This window comes from Dipodomys merriami, unplaced genomic scaffold (assembly GCF_024711535.1).
Source record: "Dipodomys merriami isolate MVZ:Mamm:240054 unplaced genomic scaffold, mDipMer1.0.p SCAF_5, whole genome shotgun sequence".
NCBI classification, from domain to species: domain Eukaryota; kingdom Metazoa; phylum Chordata; class Mammalia; order Rodentia; family Heteromyidae; genus Dipodomys; species Dipodomys merriami.
The window spans coordinates 39,788,279-39,810,885 of NW_027206068.1; the positions used below are offsets into that span (position 1 = coordinate 39,788,279).

Consider the following 22,607-nt stretch of genomic DNA (forward strand, 5'->3'; position numbering starts at 1 on the left):
GTCCTTCCATTTGGAGGAAGCACCTTCTAGGTCACACTTCACATACTTGTGTTTATTTACAATCACAATTCCTATAGGAGGGTGATTGGAATCAAACTAGGTTTGAGCTATGGCTCTGCCATAGAATTGTGTGATCTTAAACTGCCTTCAATTTTCTTAGCACTCTGGAAATAATATTAATGCATCATTAAAATTATCTGAGCTTAATTGAGATGGTGCTCTACAATGGACATGTTGGCATATGGTAAGTGTTATATGCTTGTTAAAATACTTTGCCATGGCTAAGTATCTGATAGGTCCCAAAGCAGGTCCCAAAGCTCTGTTAGCATCCTGCAGAATCCCAAACAACTTTCTTTCCAAATGTTGGATTTTGAAAGTTAGTTTGTTATGTAGTCTGTCTTGTGTGTGTATGTTAAAACTATTGCACATACAAAAGATTTTATATGGCATTTTTTCCATCTGAAGTAGAGTTTAGATTCTCTCAGAAGTTACAATTTTTAAGGTTCAGGATGCAAGGAGTATTGGACATAAGGAATGAGGCTGGAATTGGCTGTTGTGTTTGTTCAAGTACTTAGAAGGGTTAAGAGAAGTCCAGAGAATGTCTGCCTCTGCAGGCTCATAAGCAAGTATTTTAATCCACACAAACACAGAGCAGAGTTGCACTTTTGGGTACTTAGACTCTAGAAATAATCAGGTCTTCAGTGCCTCATGTATGTTAATATATACAAGAACTTAAAATGAATTGATCCTACTCTTATTTCAAGATATCATCCCTATAATAATGAGCACTTGGCTTTTATAGTCTGTTCAGGCACCTCACATATGCTAGTATCTAGGACCCTCAAGTAGTTGTTCATACTTTCCCTTATATGTTCCAGAATCCTTATAACATTTTTGTCTTTAACTCCTTTAGATATTCCTGGAAACTCCCTTTTGACAATATCTGGTTATGTAGTGTAGAATATATTGATGGCATTTTAAAGTAAGACCATTTGTTTGTACTTTTGTTCTAGGAAATTGACTTTTTAAATACATTGTACTTTAGAATATATTTAGCAACTAAGTTGTTTTACTTTTAAAAATTTTATTGTCAAGGTGATGTACATAGGGGTTCCAGTTATATGAATAAGGTAGTGAGTACATTTAACTTCATTTATGTGAAAAAAAATTGGAAACCAGTGTGTCAAACTTTTTGTCATCAATATAACAATATTTGAAAAAAATAACAAAAGCATTTGATGTATAAAACTTCACAGAGAAATTATTATTGTAATTATATTATTTTTGAATCCTGTTGTCTCTGTTTTATTTCCTTTTTCTTTAGGTTAGCCTGCTCTGTAATTAGTAAAGGTGCATGTTTGTCTGATAGACAGAATCCTAGTGTATGTATGGATATATGTACAAAAGTAGTATAATTTTGAGGTAATATTATTGGAACATATGATTACTGTTGTTTTAATTATTACACATTTTCTCATCTTTCAGTTTCTTTTTAAAGCATGCTAATTGGTAAATTCATGGCTGCCATATTTATGTCATTTTTAGGATATTAAAACATATATACATATAAAGTTGATAAACACTTCTGTATTTTTATTCTTTACAGTGTTGCATGTAGATTTTTCTTTCCCTATTAGATGTCATTTTATACCTACTGAAATAAGATATTACAGATCATTGATCTTTTACATTTGCTTTGTTTATAAAACACAGCTTTTAGATCTCTGGCTGAATAAGTATTATTCTGGGTTATTCTAACAAGTTGTTAGAAATACTCAGATTTATTGTTCAGTGGATTAGGGATTTATGGGCTACTAATGCAAATTCTGTAATGATTTGGTAGGAACATTAGTGGTGGGTACCCATTTCACTACGTGCAGTCACTTGGTAGACTGGATGTAGAGGGTGGCATGTATCTAAATTTACATTTAACGTTGGTCTTCTTCCCCCCCCCCCCCCAGTTGTTTTTATTTCAGTTGCTGCGAGGACTGTCTTACATCCACCAGCGTTATATTCTGCACAGAGACCTGAAACCACAAAACCTTCTGATCAGCGACACGGGGGAGTTAAAGCTGGCAGATTTCGGTAGGAAAGCAGTTAATTACCAGTCTATTTTGTCACACTGTGAGAATACCAGGCAGATGGTGGCACTGAAGTTGTTGAGATGCGCTTCTTCTGTCATCCTAGATCATGGTAAAAATACTGCTGCATAGATTAATTCTTTTCTACCTTTTCTAACAATGCATACTATTTTTTGGAGGTTGTAGGAATCTTAAATAACCAGAGCAGAAATTATTTTCAGATACATTATCAAAGGAAAATCAGTAAAATTTTTGGCACAAAGTACTCAAAGAATTTTTCATTTTGAAAACGTCAATCTCACTCAAAACTGAATAGTATATCACATTATCTAACTTCAAGTATCGGTATTTTGTCAAAATTTAACGAACTCAAAGTGAAACCTCTGGACACATATAATTTATCATTTTCAGTAGAGTTCCTTGTCCTAAAATTTTAATTACTGAGAAATCAAGGGATAGTTTAACTTTTCTAGAAGTCACCGTTGTTTCAGGTTTTTTCCCATAATATTATAAATACTAGACATTTATTTGTATTTAAATGTGAGGTCTTAGCTAGGCCCATGATAAGTCATTCCTTCTTTAGAAGTTTTTCATATTGCCCTATTATATTGCATGCTTTTCTCCAGACAGGCTTGTGAGGATCCAGAAGGGAGCAAAAACTCGCATCTTTTCCTTCCTGTATTCCTTTTCTTGAACAGGCTCTGTCCTTCCAGCCATCATGTTCAGACATCATTCTAGCACTAGGGGATGAAGCCTGATAGCATCATGATGTGTTGACATCCATTGCCTCAATTATTTTTAATACATTTTCTGATTAGAAATTTGCTCCATTAAGAATGGAATTAAAATATTACCCTTGGGACATAATATGCCTGAGTTTGAGATGCGGGCTTTAGCTGAAATATGATTATCTTCTCCGACTTGAGCCCTCAACAAATAAAAGCAGACAAGAAATGATTATTTCTCATTTCAAGGTTAGTAGATTGTTAAACGAATGCCTTTGAATGAATGTGTTCAGCTTGTGTATTATTCCCTTCCAGAAATTAACTAAAGCAAAAGTGATTATGATTCATAATATACTGCAAAAGTCTGTGGTTTGTTTTCATCTACTAGGTTAAAAATAATTAAAGTCTGTATGTATGTGTTAAGAGTTGCTTTTTGCTAAATCTGTCATCAAGATTATAGTAAGTAGCTAGATGTACAGTCTTTTTATTATAGGATAGAAATAATGGGAGAGTAGGTGGGTGTGGGGGAAAGTTCGCAGTTCCTCAAATTTAAGATCACTACCTTTATTGTGAGTGTATTTTGTAATTGTTAAGTACCAGTAAATTTTAAAAGAATTTCAGTCTATAAATCATTTGTTGTGATAAATTATAATTTTGAATATGTAATTGTATTAAATATATTTTGTATATTGATAAATCATGTTTTTAATAAAGTAAGAATAAGAGTAAGATTATATGTATGCATTGAGGGTTACATTTAACTTCTAACATGTTTTAAATAATAGCCAGATAAATTGATCTTAAAAGTCTCATGAATCTTTAAACCTGATATTTGATCATATCTTGATCAATGTCACCCCTTCCAACATCCTCAACCATCCCTCTCCTCCCTACCCCTTCCCTCACTCGAAATTTTGTAGGATATACATTGGATTCTTCTCTGCCTTCTCTCCATCTTCTCCTCTTCATTTTTCTATCATTTCTCTTTGAAAAAAATTACTTACAACAGTATAAAGAAGGCATTTCCATTTTGGACCCAGATTTGGCCTCTGTTCCAGTCCTTTATCAGTGACTATTTTAGTCTGATTATTCATAATTCTGGAAAGAAAGTCTTCTACTGAAACTCTGTGTAGTAAATTCTACCAGTGCTAGAATGCAAATGTTTTAGGGCAGTTGATTCTTCAGCCCATACTGCTCTATGAAGGGTTGTGTCTGTCAGCTTCTTCTCAGTGTCATGAACCAGTTCTCTAGCTTGGAATGCTTGCTTGGCATACATCCTGGTCACAGAGTGTAATGAGCAAGACTCATTCGCCAGCTGACAGTTTCCTCCAATTAATTGTGCATTATTTTTTGTTTTAATTTAAGACATACAATTAACTGTGATTTACTGTGTTTGGGCATGTGGGCCTGAGACAAAGGAAACACACTAGAAACTGTAGAGAGGCAACAGGATGGTACTAGCAGAACAATTAGAAACACAGGTATTAATTCAGAGTTTGCATATGAGGAGGAAGAGCTGTAGAAATCATTTCTCTATGTGAACAATATTATAACATTTTGATTAAAAGAAACAAATGTATTTGTGTTTGTATCTCCCCTGCTACTTTCTTATTAGAACAATATATTGCAGAGTAATAACTAAAAATTATTAAGCCTTTTCTTGCTTTAAAATTCTTCTTTCATTGTCTCCTTAAATAATTTAGGGTATAATAACTTTTTTTTTGAGAGTGCCCTGAGATTCAAAGAGGGTTAGAAGCTAGCCCAGGTTTAGTCATACAAAGATCTGTTGCAAATACTTGATCCATAAAGTCCAGTCTCAGGTGGCTCGAGCTCTTTAATTTTACTTTATTTCCTTTTAAGGCAGACCAATTCTCTAGTATTAATCATTGTATGTATGTTGTTTCTTACATACAAAATATATATATATAGAGAGAGAGAGACTGCACTAATTATACTACTATCAGTCAATCGCACTAATGCATAAATGTATCAAATAATTTAAAGAATATTTTTGTCTTTTTACTAGTTCAGTAGTTAAAAATGAGTTCATCCTTGATACTCGGCAGATTTTGTCCCCTGACAAAGTAAACTTCACAATAGAAGTAGACAATAGTACATTTATTTATTAAACAGAATTATAAATTCTGAGTGGTCAAAATGCTTTAGCTGCTTTTTTCTCATAACCAAAGTCATAGTTAAGTACGTAGTCAAGCTTTATTTTCTACTCATATTTGGAATAAGTAAATTATACTTGATTTGTAATGACGGTGTCTTTTGTTTCCTAATAGAAAGGTTTGCTTGGCTTCGGTATGATAAAGTTGAGTAGGGGCTGCCACACATTTCTTAAGTGAGGAAAAATATTTCAAGTCCTTTAGCCAACTGATACTGTTACCTTCTTGCTCTACTCCATGTGTACTGTGGTACAGCCAGACCCAAACTCATTCGCTTATCAGAGCCAAGTAAAAACTTGGCCTGGGATGCTGCTCCTCCTGCTTCTTATCCGCCTGCTTCTTAAGTTGCATTTTCTCATCACAGGGGGAGAGCTCATGTCACCTTTCCCAAAATAGAACTTCCTATCAATCACCCAGCTTCACTTCTTGAGTAGAACTTCTGGTACACTGATTATTCTATTCACTTTAAAATTTATTTTTCCTTCAGATACTTGATTATAAATTCTCAGAGTACAGAAACTTGACTTGTCTTGCTCAGTGTTGTGTTACCATATCTAGAAAGAACGACATAATAAATACCACATCATTGTTGCTCAGTAAATATTGGTAATATGAGTATGAAATACACATGACCAAACCAATTCTCAGTCTAAAGACTAATTGAATTTCTGTTTTATTAGCTTTAGCAAACTAGAAATTTGCTGTCTTGTCCCTGTACAATTTGCAGTTCTCTCTGTGCAGATGGAATCGAGTTCAAGTTGTTCTGAGCCTTGGACTGCTTTGAGATTTTTACATATAAGGCCCTTTGTTACCCTCTTGGTATTTACTGTGATTGTAACCTTAGGTTGAAGAAATAAACATCACTGAGTGTATGTAAATATGCTGAAAAGATGCATAAAGTTTGAAGTTTACTGTGCAGACTTGAATCATTTTCTAGTTGAACTGTTCTTTTTTTAAAAAGTATATTTTTATTGTAAAAATACTGTACAGAGGGGTTACAGTTACATGATTGAGGTAATGAGTACATTTCCTATCAAGCGTTGTTACCTCCTCCTTTGTTTTTCCCCTACCCTCCCTTCCCTCTCACATGCACAACTACACCCCCTCTTCCCCCTCCTCCCCGCCTAAATTATAAAGTTTGTTTTTCAACATAGTGTCTTGTACATCTCATTGTTACAGTGGGTCAACCTGTATCCCTGTTTAAACATTTTGTTTTTCCCTTCCCCTCCCCAAGCTAGAGAAGTGTATATACAAGATGCAGGCACCGACATCAAATACAGTGAAAACAGGGGTTATACCATGGGGGAGGAGCATACAAAGAAACAAAAAAAAATCACATGGTACATTATAAATATGTTAGGAACAATAGCAAGAAAGAAAAAAAAAACACTTGTGTCCCTATCTTGGGATTCATTTCACTTAACATCATCTTATCTGGTCATAGGTACATAGCTTTTGACCTTTTCTGCTTGTCCCAGACATATACTAGTTATTGCAAATAAAGGAAATCATAGGACCTATGTTTCAGAAAGAATGACATCGCCCCATTTGTTAGGAAATGGAAAGACTTGGAAGAAATTATATTAAGTGTAGTTGAACTGTTCTAAGCAGTCTATAAGTAGATACCAGTTTATTACATTCGAGAAATCAACTATCTCTCCTGAAGCTTAACTTTCTGTGGGGAGGGGATTGAAAAGATACTGTCTAAGGTCCCCCATGGTATAACCCCTGTTTTCACTGTATTTGATGTCGGTGCCCTGCATCTTGTATATACACTTCTCTAGCTTGGGGAGGGGAAGGGAAAAAACAAAATGTTTAAACAGGGATACAGGTTGACCCACTGTAACAATGAGATGTACAAGACACTATGTTGAAAAACAAACTTTATAATTTAGGCGGGGAGGAGGGGGAAGAGAGGGTGTAGTTGTGCATGTGAGAGGGAAGGGAGGGTAGGGGAAAAACAAAGGAGGAGGTAACAACGCTTGATAGGAAATGTACTCATTACCTCAATCATGTAACTGTAACCCCTCTGTACAGTCTTACTGCTGGCCTTATGTGTTGGACATTTCTGAAATTATTAGCCTGTTTTCTAATGACAAGTTATTTGCTGGTCTATTTAATATACTTAATCAGTGCTATACCATCTCTCCCTAGAATCTGACTTTTGATTCTATCTTTTACAAATTCAAGTAGATGTCATACCTTTATCATATGCAATGAAAGCACATTGAAAGAAAATTGTTGAGTTACTCTAGGAAATGCATAATTTCATCAAGTACTTAAAGTTTATTTGCAATATACTAGTATGAAAACATAACTATTTTTCTAAGTAAGATTAAAGAAAAATAGATGAAGATGTAAAATTGCAGCTTCCTTCAGTTCATGTAAAATTATGCTGGAATAATTAGTATTTCCCTATTTTAAGGTTCATGTTATAACCATATAAAATGACAACTGGGCTAAGTATACTCTTGAAAAAGAGAAACTGCAAGTTTATAATACAAGTGTTTAAAAGTCTTGTCTTTTTTATTGTCTTTTCTAATGAAGGAGCCAAGTTAAACAGCTTTGTGTCTTTGAGTAAAACTACACAAGTCTCTTTTGAAACCATCAGAGCCCTAAAACATTACCTTCCCAATGTTGATAATTTACAGCTCCAGGTTATGCCATGACTAGATTTTACAAAGGCAATTATTGTAAATCACAATTTAGATTAATTTAAAGAACACACAAGCATAGTTTATTTGGTATACGTTCCTTCGAAATCACATAGAAAATACTAGGGAAGAGAGGGAAATTAATTTTTTTCAGATTCAAAGTAGAGTCTGATTCATTTGGTAAATTTAGAATCTGTAGATAAAGAGCTGTTGCTCCCAAGGAAACAAACTTTAAATAAAACTTTAAAAAATACTTACATGCACAATTTTTCACCAGAGTTAACAATTTAAGGCTACTACAGTTTTTCTTGTAACAATTTGTTTTAACTTGTAGGCTCCTTTTTAGAGCCAAAGGGATTCAGTCTTACTATATCTTTGTTATATCACATGTTTTGTAAATAATTGATTTACCGAAAGAATCCTTTGGACAGTATAGCTCATAAATAGTTTTAATGCAAGGTTTAGAGAGTTACTTTTATGTAGATCTGAAAAGAAGAATATATTTAGAATAATTGAGAACCCAGTCTGAGATACAGAAAGGCTATTCCCTATGCCTTCATTTTTCTTTTTTCCCCATGCCTTCATTTTTCTAATCAAGTCTATTGAAACTGTAAATGAAAAGATGCATGTTTTAATCTATCCAGTTCTCCAATATTACAAGTTGAATAAATTTTTATTTGACCTATAACTAGACAGAGTTTCTTTCCCTAAATCCAGTACATTCAAAATGTTGGATATACCCATCCTTTCTTTTTCTTCTTCCTCTTCCTTCTCCTCCTCCCCCTCTTCTTTTCCCTCCATCTCCTTTCTTTCTTCAAGAGCTTTGCTTTTGCTATTTAGGTCCTCTGCCACTTGAACCATTCTTCCAACAATATTCTTGGTTTTAGATTCTTTTTATACATGGGGATCTTTCCCCCTATACTCTAACTTAGACTTACATTCTCATACATAGCTAGGAACACAGGCATGCTGATTTATTTATGGATATGGTTGGAGGGAGAGGTAACTTTTTGCATATTTTGGTCTCAGACCCTTATCTTTTCAGTTTCTCTCTCCATGTAACTATGAGTAAAAACTGTAGTTTTTAAAAAGGAATATTGTTCCTTAAAATTACCTTATCCCTGTTCTTGAAATCATCCCTTAGTTCCATCAGTTAAGTCTTGTTTGATATCCTATTCTTCCCTCCAAAAGGTTTTTGTTTTCCATTTAAGAAAAATAACAGTGGTAGTGATGATGATGTCTCCTAGTTATAGTTTATATATTTTTTACTGTAAAGATACTGTACAGAGTAGTTACAGGTACATGACTTAGGTAATGAGTACATTTCCTATTGAGCATTGTTACCCCCTCCTTTTTTCCCCCCTACCATCCCTTCCCTCCCCACCTCCCCAACTTCTCCCTCCCTCCCACCCAAGTTGTAAAGTTTGTTTTCAACATAGTGTTCTGTATGTATCCTTGTTTTAGCATATTGTTATTTACCTTCCCCTCCCCAAATTAGAAAAAAATGTATATACAAGATGCAGGGCACCAGAATCAAATACAGTGGAAACAGGGGTTATACCATGGGAGAAGAACATACAAAAGAAACAAAAAAATCACATAGTACATTAAAAAAAACAGCAACAAAGATAAAACTTCTTGTATCCCTATCTTGTGATTCATTTCACTTGGCATCATCTTATATGGTCATATGTACATAGCTTTTAACCTTTATGCTTGTCTAGTGAGATTATCCTAGATGTATACTAGTTATTGCAAATAAGGGAAACCATGGGGCCTATGTTTCTTTGGGTCTGGCTTACTTCACTTAATCTAGTTATATTTTTTATGCTTTGTGTTATCATAATGTAGCATTTGCCAAACTCATTAAAATATTAGATATTATGAGGATTTTCCTTTTGAGTAAATTTTATTTTTAAAGTTTTAATCACAAGGCAGCATTGAGCAGAAATGACAGTTTCTGTATGCTTCGTTCCATATGAATGTAGCCTCCACCACTACCAACAACTAGCAGAAGAGTTTGTTATAATTGATGAAGCTGTATTACCTGTCCATATTGGTCAAAGTAACATACTATCATTGTGTCATCATTCAGAATAGTTTCGCTGCCCTAAAAGTCATCTAGATGAATTTTTAAAGCTTTCAGTGGAAAGATGAAGGATACATATGAACTGCAACTAATATGAATTTATGAATCAATGTAACATCTCTGTTCAGTCATTGAAGCAGAAAGCAATATAGTAGATGGTGTTGATTGCTGAGAATAGCAGCATCAAAATCCATGGAAATGAGGAAATTTGAAAGACTGTTACTTCACTTTAAGCCAAATCATGCATGTGAAATAATGCAATATCTTTAAATGCAGAGCACAGTGCTACAAATAGGAAAGATCCTCTTTTCTCCACTGTTGAGGAATATCTTTGGACTGAGAAATTTCAATGTGCTAAAATATTGTGGGCTTCCCCCTACCCCTGTACAGATTGAGGGAAGATTTTTCAGGCAGTAAATTAGATAAGTAATGTGGGGTGTGAGTAGAATCTGTATCCTAAGGTAGTCTATGACTGGAAACTTAAGGGCAAAGCATGGTGACCAGAGGGGAAGGATGGCAGATGGTAATACGAAGGGTAGGAACTACACCACACACCTACTTGCCCAAAGGCAACAGTGATTATACTTGAACATAAGTTGTGTGACATTAGTTGTGAAAGATTAAATGTAAAAGGCTGTTTAGACATGCTTAATGTTTCTTCTTCATTGATCATCCTCCATTTCCTGCTCTTTGTCATCTAAGAAGCCAACCAGACAGTGCATCACATATATCAATATGCATGATTTATGCTAGGATCTTGGGTGACAGCAAATGAATCATTGAAGTCTAGTGCGTGTGTTCTCTAGAATCATTATTGTAAGAAAAAGATTCTAGCTACTGTGGGAAAGTTGAGATATGTTATAACTTCAGAAATTTAGGCATCCGGTAAAAATATTGTGGTAGTGGATTTTAATTTTCACTTTGATACTTTGAATTAAGTGTTGGTTTTATTTTCTTCCTTTGTTCTCTAGATATTTTCAAAGATAATTACATCTTAGTGAATAGAGTTGACCATTGTATCTTTGCGTTCCCAACCTGAGGATTTAACCATCCATAGATGCAAAAAAAATTTAATTAAAAATCATATTTATTCTGAATGTGTATAGACTATTCCCTAAACATGCAGTGATTTATATAACATTCATATTATATTATTATAAGAAACATTAAAAATGATTTAAAAGTATAAGGGAAGGTCAGCATAGGTTATATGCAAATAGTATACATTTTATATAAGAAAATGAGCATCTTCAGATGTTGGTGTCTGAGGGGATTCCTGGAATCCCTTTAGCATAAAGAGATGACTGTATAGAAGTTTAAAAGATGCTAAATGAGAATGCACTCTTATAGAATGTATGCTATTGCTGTTAACTATTGGTGTTTGTGTTCTCTAAATAGTAAATCTTGCTGCAAGTATACTTGTCTGTTGTCAAGTATCAGAGAAATGTAAATGTGAAATTACATTGATTTTAGAAGTATTTAGTGGCTCACTGCTCTGTAAGACTGTGAAATTTTCTTAGAAGAAAATAATGTAAAGGACCATTGCAATTTGTTTTTCTAGTACTTTTTTGGCAATTTATTTCTTAGAGTTATGCTAGAGTTCATTTGACTAGTCTTTCACCATCAAGAAGAGAGATATGTAACCAGAGCTATGCCTATATTAGGAAGATTTTTATTTTAATGGTCCTGAGGCTTGACCTCTGGGCCTGGGCACTATCCCTCAGATTCTTTTTGCTCAAGGTTAGTTCTCTACCACTTGAGCCACAGTTCCACTTCTGGCCTTTTTCTGAGTAGTTTATTGAAGATAGGAGTCTCATGGACTTTCTTGTCCTACCTGGCTTAAAGCCACTATTCCTCAAATCTCAGCTTCCTGAGTAGCTAGGATTATGGGCACGTGCCACTTTTGCCTGGCAACATTTTACTTCTTCTTCCTCTTTTTTGTCTGTTGTGGGGCCTGAACTCTAGGCCTGGGCACTTTCCCTTAGCTCTTCAGCTCAAGGCTAGTTCTGCTTATGTGGTGCTGAGGAATTGAACTCAGGGCCTCATGCATGCAAGGCAAGCACTCTACCACTGAGACACCTTCCCAGCCCCTGAAGTTTTTAATTAAAAGTGGACAGATTGCCAAAATTAAGGATTTGAAAACAGTGATCAATTGTAGATTCTTCAGCAAATTAATAAGTGATTCCAGTGATCCTGATAAAAATGTCTGTACCTTACATTTTTATGAGCCCTGGCTAGGGAAAGCAAACTGTTTCATTTAAAATTTGAGACCTGTTTATTTGATCTTCTATGTGAATGACAGTTCTGTGGTATGCTTTTGGGTATCTGTGCTGAAACAAAGGGCAAGCGTTTTGTCTGGTCCAAAATAGAGAAGTCAGAATCTGAGAGTGTTCTTACTTCTGCTTATAGGCTTCAACTTTTGGAACCAGTCTACTTACTGAATCATACAAGTATTTATCTTCAGCAGTTAACACAAGATCACTTATAGAATGTGATATTGACTCAAACTTCAGTCATTTAAATAGTCACAATAACAGCCCTTTATTATTTATGAAGTTCTTTCTTGGCTCTTTTTATTTTGTTCTGACAATCCTGTGAAGTAGTCTGTACAAATTTTATTACCCTTTTTTAAAAAGAACAGTTTATAATATTTACTCAATTTGAGGATCAGAATAACCCATATTTGGACATGAACAATGTCTGCTGAGTCTTTAGGCTACTAATTTGTCTAGATGTAATACCATAAGATCATTTCATAACAACATTAAGAATCTTCAAATAGTTTTCCTTTGTATTATTAGTAGTGATTTTTTAAATACACTCTAGATAAATGTTACAAATCAGCAATGTATTAATTGAATAGCTATAAATGAGTTCTTTGTTCTCACTCAGTATTTACATTTAGACTAAAAACTAGTATCAATAATACTGAAATTAAGATATAGTATGAGTTAGCTTACAAATGCACCTAACTAGGGAAATTTTGATAGAAATTTTGAAAATGTCTTTGAATAACTAATGAATGCTTGAATGCTAGAATAAACATTCGAATTTATCTAATTGATAGGTGGCCCAACTCTAAAGGGATATCTATGCATTACAATCTGTAAAAGTTATAACTGAAGGATTATCTATAAAACAGAAGCACAAGGTTGAACACTCAAGTATGTGTCAACTTGCCCTTTCCTTTCCAAAGATGCCAAATCTCCAGAAATCAGTATTTACAAAACAAAAATTAAAGTCAAAACTTTTTTAATGACTTGTTATAAGAACCAGGTCAGTGGGAAGCTGCTTAGAGGGCCAGGAGGGCAGAGCTGAAGTTCCAGGAGGAAAGCCAGACTAATGCTGGGAGTCTGGATAGTGAGTAAGACTTCTTGTTGTCTTGTTATCCTAGCCTAGGTACTGGTGTTCACACGTGTAATCATTCAGGAGGCTGAGATCTAGAGGATCACCGTTAAAAGCCAGCACTCATGGCTCCTGTTTATAATCCCTGCTTGTCAAGAGGCTGGGTCCAGAGGATTGTAGTTCAAAGCCAGCATAGACAGGAAAGTCCGTGATACATCTCCAACGAACCACCAAAAGGCCACAAGTGGAGTTGTGATTCAAGTGGTAGAGTGCCAGCCTCGAGCAGAAAAGCTCAGGGACAGCATGCAGGCGCTGTCAAGCCCCAAGACCAGCATAAATAAAAGTAAAGTCAAACAAAAAGTAAAAAACAAACTTATTAAAATGACAATACATATGAAACAAGCCACTCAAGGTTCTTTCTTTCTCCCCTTTCCTTCTTCTCTCCAGGCTTCCCTGACCCATCCTTTGCCCACTGAGTAGGTCGGTGCTGTTGAGATGATATATACCGTAATGTGATAAGGACAGTGAGGAGCAGGAAAGCCCACAACTACTGTTTAGTGTTCCTTCCACCTGGAAATTGTCTTGATGTTACACAAGTGTGTAATCTAGCTTTGCTTATAAAAATACCATGCTTTGTATATTTAGAAAGCTAAAAGCCCAGAAGTGATTACAGACAAATTTGAAGTGAACCTTCTTCTTCCTTGATGGAATTTTTAGGAAGAGTAAATTTCTTGAGTGAGGTGGCCATTTTCCTCCTTGGTCACCTATACTGCGTTGCTTTGAGCCAGCTTTAGATTTTGGTGTCCTTTGCTACTTACGTAAATCTAAATCTAAAACTTTATTTCTGAAACTGTGGTCCATAGTACATACCTTAATGGAAACAGAACTTGAATTTTCCTTGTTCAAATCCATTTAGGGGTACACTGAATGTGGCTTCCTCATCTCTCTTCCTGGTGGAATCAGAAGGTATATTAGCCACTTGGTCTTTTTGCCTTTCAAATGAAATTGGTCATTGCATTTCCCCTCCCAAAGGATAGATTTTTGACAACTGTGGGACATAATTTTAGGGAACATTATATCATCTACCTATTACTGTGTCACAGATTATCACATATCAATCTGCTTAAAACAGCACTTATTAATTGTTCACCATTTCTATGCTTAAAACTTTGGGTCTGGCTTATCTGGGGTACTCAGGGTCTCTCACAAGGTTTCAACTAATCAACTGGGTCTTTTGTAGGCTGAACTTGGGAATCATCAGTCCTTTGAGTCTATTGGACCAAGGACATTTGGCTTCAAATAGCTATTGCAAGACTACTGTCTGATATGAGACCTGAAACAAAGTCTAGTTTTTGCTTGGGATATCTGGAAGAGAAGAGCTTAAATCTTCTCAGAGAATTTCAGTAGAATGTAATAACGTTTCTGAAATAAGAACAGAGTTAGACCCTAGTATATATAAAGTTTACATAGTGGTGATACTTAATTCTCTTCTAGTAACATATCAGACAGCATAAGCAGAGTAGCCATAAACAGAAATGATGGTTATCTGAGCATCCATATAAGAGTAGATGGAATATCAATTAGATAGTGACAACAGCAACAGCTAACAACAGTTAATTTTTTTAAATTATTACTGTGTGTTTATCCCTATTCTCTTTCCAGAATGGCCATGGAACAGCTGCTGATTTGAGGTCTGATAGGTTTATTCCAGTATAGCCAGCAAGCTGTGCTAGGAAGATTTGTGGTCCCTCCACCAGGGGTGGTCTTTGAATTCCCCCTCACTCCCAAGCATCTGCAAAGGCAGTTGGAATATAGAGAGACAAAGGCCCCAGGCTGTGACACAAGAGGGTTTCAGCTTTCGTTTCTCAGGCATCTTATTAGCTAGAACGCACTGCCAGTGAGGTAGTTCCCCCAGCCAGAACCAAGTCCTGCTGAGATATAGCCCTGGAACTGTGGCAGAGCCCTGAGCCAGATGCCTGTAATTGTCCAGTTTGCTACACACAAACCAGTTAACAGATACATAGAAGCCAACATTGAGATAGTATGGCCTGGTTCAGCTCATCAATCTTCTGAGTTAGAAGGCTGACAGCAAAAGTTAAGAATGATCACATTCTCCATACCCTTTCCTTTGAGCTAGAGATAGAAGCAGAAAGGTAACTTGCAGCAGAGAAAGTTAAAACAAAACATTGTAGAAAGGAATAGAAACAAGTATTTGTTCTAACTTTGTCACTACTGAGCTGACTGACCTTGAACTAGTCCCCCAGTTGGATAGTTTTGCTTTCTGTAAACTAAAAACAAAAGACTTTTTTTCTCCCAGTGATCCTTATACTTTACATTCGATAGTTTAATATATTAAAATGTCCCTTTAAAATCTCTGTTAAGTGTTTTCCATTTCCTGCCAGAGGTATGTAAAATTTTTAATCAATTTTGTGAACATACTTTTGCCCATTTCAAAGTGCATTTCTGCTTAGTCTGTGAAAGATAAAGGAAAATCAGCAAATACAGGACTTTGAAATTTATTTAAAATAAAAATTTTTCTAATGGTTTTAGTGTACTATGTGCTGCTATAGCAGAATACTACAGGCAGTGTAATTTATAAAGAACAGAAATTTACTTCTTCATAACACTGGAGTCTTGAAAGCCCAATATTTAGCAATAGGCTTTTTTATTTTCCTGCATCATCCCATGATTGAAGGTAGAAGGGCAACCCCTGTGTATATATGTGTATGTGTTCATGTGTGTGTGTGTGTGTGAGAGAGAGAGAGAGAGAGAGAGAGAGAGAGAGAGAGAGAGAGAGAGAGAGAGAGAGAGAGAGAGAGCTGGCTTTCTTTTCATAATGAACCCATTTCTGTAATGACATTAGTCCATTCATAAGAACAGAGCCCTCATGCCCTGGTCACCTTTTAAGAATACTCCTTCTTAATACTGTTACACTGCATTCAAATTTGAACATGGTTTTGAGATGGGACAAAAAAATCATAGCATTCATAATTCAGTTTATTCAAGGTTTTCAGAAGCTTTTTTTTCTGGTCAGTCATGGGGCTTGAACTTAGGGGCTGGGTGCTGTTCCTGGCTTTATTTTTCCCCTCAAGGCTTACACTTGAGTGGAGCCACCACTCCCCTTCTGGTTTGAAGTGGTTACTTGGAGATAAAGGTCTCCTAGCCTTTCCTGCCCAGGACTGCCTTTTTCCTGATTAGCTAGGATTACAGTTGTGAGAGACCAGGATCTGGCTCAGAAAGCTTTTTTAAAAGTAAAAATAGGCTGAATATATGGAACAGCCCAGATGCCTTACAACTGATGAGTAGATCCAAAAAATATGGTACCTATACACAATGGAATACCATACAGCCATTAGAGAGAATAAAATAATGTTTTTGGCAGGGAAATGGATGGAACTAGAACAAATCATCTTAAGTGAGGCAAACAAATCATCTTAAGAGAGACAAACAGTACATGTTCTCTCTGATATGCAGGACTAAAAGACAATGAGATATAAAAAATTATACAGGATTTTAGATATGCACAGTGAGATCAAAAGAGGTTACTCGGAAGAAAAACAGAAAGAAGCAATGCCTATGTGCTTCTTTATATTTTCATAAAATAATATATGTATATATACAAAAATGAACTCTAAGATATGGAAATAAGAGATCTCTCATTTTTTAATATTAATTTTTTGATGATTCTCTCTTCTGTCTGTATGGTATATTCAAGTGTATATCTTCTGGAGGGTCAGGAGGGTACAGAACTCAAGAAAAAAGGGTAAAAAAGTGCAGCAGTGGAGCTCACTGGACACTAATGAAAGTGAACTATACAACTCATGGGGGGAGATGGAGGGGGGGAGGGAAAGGGAGTGAGGGAACAGAAAACACTGTAGGAAAGGAAATGTATTCATTACCTGACTCATGTCATTGTAATCCCTCTGTACATCACTTGTATAATAGCAATAAATAATAAAAAAGAAAGTAATGAGATCATAAGAAAATAAAAGTAAATAAGGGATTTGACTTATGCCAGTAGTCTTAGCTACTTAGGATACTGAGATCTGAAAATGGAAGTTTAAAGCAAGCCCAAGTAAGGAAAGTCTGTGAGACTTTTTTTCTCCAAGTCTGTGAGACTTTTATCTCCAGTTGACTGCCAAAAAGCTGGAAATAGATCTGTGGGTCAAATGGTAGACCATTAAACTTGAGTCAAAACCACAGGGACATTGTCAAGGCCCTGAGTTCAAACCCTAGACCCAGCACACATAAAAATAGTAAGTAAGGGAGTTCCGGGAAGATGGCCGAGGAGAAGCTGGAATCTGAACAAGCTCTCGCATAGAAAGCAGTTATATAGTTCCAGTGAACAGTCCTAAGCCAGAGAATCACACCAAGTGTGCCATCACAGGACAGAGAGTTAGACAACAGAGGGGAAGCCAAGGCAAAAAGACACATCTGAGCGCCTGCCAGCAGCTGCCGCTGTGGCGGCAGGGTCGCGGCGGCGACCACCGCCGCGGGGTCATACCTGAGACACAGAGAGTCGGGAACGAAGGAGCCAGACACAGTAGACGAGTGGATTCTACTCAACACCAACAAGAACCGACAAGGAGCGGACATCTTCATCCTGCAGCTTGCAGACCAGAGACGACCCAGGATCCAAGACTCGGCGAAGCCCGATGTCCTCACTCCTCAGGGAGCAGAGGAGGGAAGGCCACCCCTCCCCCCCCAGCACCGGCGATCTCCATCTTGGATACCGACAAAGCTCGGAGGAGCTGCTAGCTCCAGCTCAGGCCTTGGAATAAAACGAGTCATTTAGCAGGTCACAAGAACTTAACGGCGAAGTGACCTGCCAGACTCAGCTCCATCCAGGGAAAAGTCACCCAGCTCAGGCGCCAGCCATTGGAGTGCCTTGCCTCACTGGGTAACCAGAGCCAGAGGCTGCCCCTCCCTCTAGCAGCCACCACAATCAATTGAAAAACAGAAACCCTGAGAATGGCTCCAGGCTGGGCTCTGTGAGGTTTATCACAAAATAGCCCCAGGGAAAAGCTACTGTTTGTTGAAAGGCCTCAACTCTACCCAGAACCTAGCCTCACCACCACATCCCCCTCTTTTGTGATTCTCAAAGCAGATCACCCTCCCAGAAAACTAACCTGGGAGGGGGATCTCAAAATCTTGGGTAAAGCAGAGCATTTTTCTGCCTCTTCCAACCAACCCACTTAAGAAACCAATCAAGCCACAGGACCTCAAGCTGACCAGAGACTCCAACAAGAGACTGGTTACAGACAAAAGGGAGATACAGGATTCTTCCCACTCCTCCCCCCCCCCCCCAAAAAAAAAAAATCAAAAGACTTTTTTTTTCTTTTTTTTTTTCTTCTTCTTTTCTTTTTTTTTGCTTGTTTTTTGTTTTTTTGTTACCTTATATATATATATATATATATATATATATAAATTTTTTTCCCTTCTAAAACTTTTATTAATCTTTAATTTTTGCCTCTTCTGAAAAAATAATCGTTTTCCAGTAATTTTTTTTTTCCTCATGTTATAATTTTTATTTTAGGAATACGTGAATGAGCGTTTTCCTTTCTTTTCTTGTCTTCTTTCTCTTTTTCTTTCTTTCTTAATTATCTTTTTGTTTTTTATCTAGCTCTACTGAACTTCTGATCTTTTCTTCTCCCTTTCCCATCCTTAAAGTTTTTCACATCTCCTCTATGTCCCTCCCCTTCTCTGAACATATTCACATTCCTCTCTAAATAGACGGTCTTTTAACCTCTATAATAACATTAATTTTTACGTTTCTATTTTTTTTCTGGTCTCTCTTTATTCCCCTTTCCGTCTCTTCTTTTTCTCTCTCTCTCTACTTGCATCCTAACCAACCCATTTCCTGCATTGTGATTAGGACATAGTTAACTCTCCCTGTGCCTCCCCACACCAATCTCTCCCTAATCCTAATAATTTCTGGTTTTCCAAATTCTTTTCTGCGGTTCGAAGTCCTTTAACATATAGTTGTTTGATATTGAATAGATGTATCTGTTGAACTAGATTGTATCTGTAGACTATTGACTGTACAAATGCAAACTTTGGTTGATGGTTGCCTTAAGATAGTGTTCTAGCACAAAACTGGTGCAATCTTCATCTCAAATGGGCCGAGTAAGCCGGAAAAACACAAGAAAAATGGCAAATTCAGGTATCTCAATTCCCAATCTTGATAATCAGGGATTAGAACAGATAAAGAATAATCCAGAGGAGAGTTCCCAAATAGCTCTAAAAACACTAATAGCAAACATGATAAATGAGAAGTTTGACAATGTACAAAGGACTCTGTATGAGCGTGATAGGGAGAGAGAGGAGGCATCCCAGAAGTTTATACAGGAATATCATAAGCGTGAGGAAGCTACTCAAAAACTGATACAGGATTTGCGTGAACAACTTGAGAATACTCAAAGAGAAAGGGAGGAATGGCGTGAGCAGGCTGAGAACACTCAAAGAGAACTGCAGGAATCCCACGAACTGGAAGAAAGAGAACTGCAGGAATCCCACAGACGGGAGGAAGCTAATCAAAGAGTAATTCAGGAATTGAGAGACCAGGTAGAGAATACACAAAGATCACTAAAGGCATTCATGGAATCCATTAACAAAGAGCTGAAGGAAGTCAGGGAGACCACAAAGGGAATGCTGAATGGAACCCAACAGAAGGAATGGGAGTCCAAAGAAACCATAACCAATCAACTAAGTGATTTGAGAACAAACACTGAACACCAAATTAAGGAAGTAAAGAAATTCATACAAGACCTAAAACAGAGCTTCAACAAAGAACTTGAAGCCATCAAAGCTGACCAATTAGAAGGAAAAGAGATAAAAAACAAAGTAGAGAGTCTTGACAGCAGGTTAGACCATGCAGAAGATCAAATCTCAGGGATTGAAGACAGCCTAGATATTATAGAGAAAGAACATACAACCATCCAATAGAAGTCCAAGAAATATGATAGGTCTATCCAACACCTGGAAGACACCATCAGAAGGCCCAATCTCAGGATAATGGGTGTAGAGGAGCACCTAGAAACAGAAGTTAATGGTCTAGGAAATTTGTTTAACAGGATCCTAGCAGAGAACTTCCCAAACATGCAAAAAGATAGGCCTATTCAGATACAAGAAGCTTTTAGAACCCCAAATAGACCAGACCAGAATAGGACATCCCACCGTCACATTATAATCCACACAGGATCAACCCAGACCAAGGAAAAGATCCTTAAAGCTGTCAAGGAGGAAAGGTTAATCACCTATAAAGGGAAACCAATTAGAATTACCTCAGATATCTCAGCAGAGACAATCAAAGCAAGAAGAGCCTGGAATGACGTATGCCATGCCCTAAAAACAAACAACTATCAACCAAGAATACTGTACCCAGCTAAACTCTCCTTCATAACTGAAGGCCAAATAAAAACCTTCCACAGCAAAGAAAAATTGAAACAATACATCTCCACCAAACCAGCCCTGCAAAAGATTCTTAAAGATGTCCTACACATAGAAAACCAACAAGAACGCAACAAAGGCCAAGAAACTGCACCCAAACTGAGAATCCAAGAACCTTAGGAAGAACCCAGTTTTCACAGCCCCCAAGAAGGTGGATAACATGGCAGGAACTCCCAAATACCTCTCAGTCCTATCTCTTAACGTTAACGGACTGAACTCTCCAATTAAGCGACATAGACTGTCTAGTTGGATTAAAAAAAGACCCTTCTATCTGCTGCCTGCAGGAGTCACATCTTGCCCGTAAAAACAAACACATTTTCAAGGTTAAAGGCTGGAACAAAATCTACCAAGCAAACGGCCCTCATAAACAGGCGGGAGTTGCAATCCTAATATCAGATAAAATAGACTTCAAATTAAAATTCGTGAGAAGAGATAAAGAAGGTCGCTACATACTAATTAAAGGATCTCTCCTTCAGGAGGATATTACAATTCTAAATATCTATTCACCAAACAATGGAGCACCCAAATTTATCAAAGAAACACTACTTTCCCTCAAATCCCATATAGATCCAAAGACATTAATTGTTGGGGATTTTAACACACCACTCTCCCCACTAGATAGATCAACTCGGCAAAAACTCAAGAGAGAAACCGCAGATCTAAACAGCTGCATAGATCAACTAGACTTAACAGACATTTACCGAACATTTCACCGAGCAGCATCAGAATACACGTTCTTCTCAGCAGCACATGGAACGTTTTCTAAAATAGACCACATTTTAGGCCACAAAGCAAACTTGTCTAAATTCAGAAACATTGAAGTTATACCTTGCATTCTCTCTGACCACAAGGGAATAAAATTAGAACTCAACACCAAAAGCCACCAAAGAAAGTCCGGTATCACATGGAGGCTGAACAACACACTGCTGAATCATGAGTGGGTCATGGAAGAGATTAGAAAGGAAATTCAAATGTTCATGCTATTCAACAAAAATGAACACACAAATTACCAGCTCCTCTGGGACACAGCAAAGGCAGTACTCAGAGGCAAGTTTATAGCTCTGAGCTCCTACATCAACAAATTGGAGAGATCTGAAACTAACAATTTAATGACACATCTAAACCTCCTTGAAAAAGAGCAGCAAGATAAACCCCAATCCAATAGATGGAAAGAAATAATCAAAATTAAATCAGAATTAAATGAATTAGAATCCAAAAAAACTATAGAAAGAATCAACAAAACAAAGAGTTGGTTCTTTGAAAAACTTAACAAAATTGACAGACCCTTAGCAAACCTTATCAGAAAAAGGAGAGAACACACCCAAATTAATAAACTCAGAGATGAGAATGGAAACATCACGACGGAAACAACCAAGATTCAGAACATTATAAGGGAATACTTCTCAAAACTTTATGCTAATAAGTTTGAGAACTTGACAGAAATGGACCTCTTCCTAGCAAATATTGACATGCCAAAACTAAACCAAGACGAGTTAAACCAGCTTAATAGGCCCATATCAAGCATTGAAATAGAAACAGCAATAAGAGACCTCCCAGCTAAGAAAAGTCCAGGACCAGATGGTTTTACAGCGGAATTTTACAAGGCCTTCAAAGCAGAGCTCACACCAATACTCCTCCAACTCTTCAATGAAATTGAAAGAGAAAGCTCACTACCGAACACATTCTATGAAGCCATCATAACCCTCATCCCAAAACCAGGCAGGGACTCATCAAAAAAAGAGAACTATAGACCCATTTCTTTGATGAACATTGATGCAAAACTTCTCAACAAAATTTTGGCCAATCGACTTCAACAATTCATCCAAAAAATCATACACCATGATCAAACAGGATTCATTTCAGGGATGCAAAGCTGGTTCAATATACGCAAATCAATTAATATTAATCATCACATCAACAGGAGCAAGAATAAGAACCACATGGTTATCTCAATAGATGCAGAAAAAGCATTTGACAAGATCCAACACCCCTTTATGATGAAGGTTCTGGAAAAATTAGGAATCCATGGAACATTCCTCAATACAATAAAGGCTGTATATGACAAACCTACAGCCAGCATTATACTCAATGGT

At 36.7% G+C, this 22,607-nt stretch overlaps 1 protein-coding gene across 6 annotated transcripts in view; it reads left to right on the forward strand.

Moving 5' to 3' along the window:
* The window catches only part of Cdk14 (cyclin dependent kinase 14), a 558,419-nt gene that overhangs the window by 277,160 nt on the left and 258,652 nt on the right, over positions 1-22,607 (forward strand). For all 6 annotated transcript variants that reach the window (XM_069996437.1, XM_069996440.1, XM_069996441.1 and 3 more), the window contains one exon: positions 1,962-2,085. In XM_069996437.1, coding sequence (XP_069852538.1) covers positions 1,962-2,085 — 124 coding nt within the window. The remainder of the gene's footprint in view (positions 1-1,961; positions 2,086-22,607) is intronic.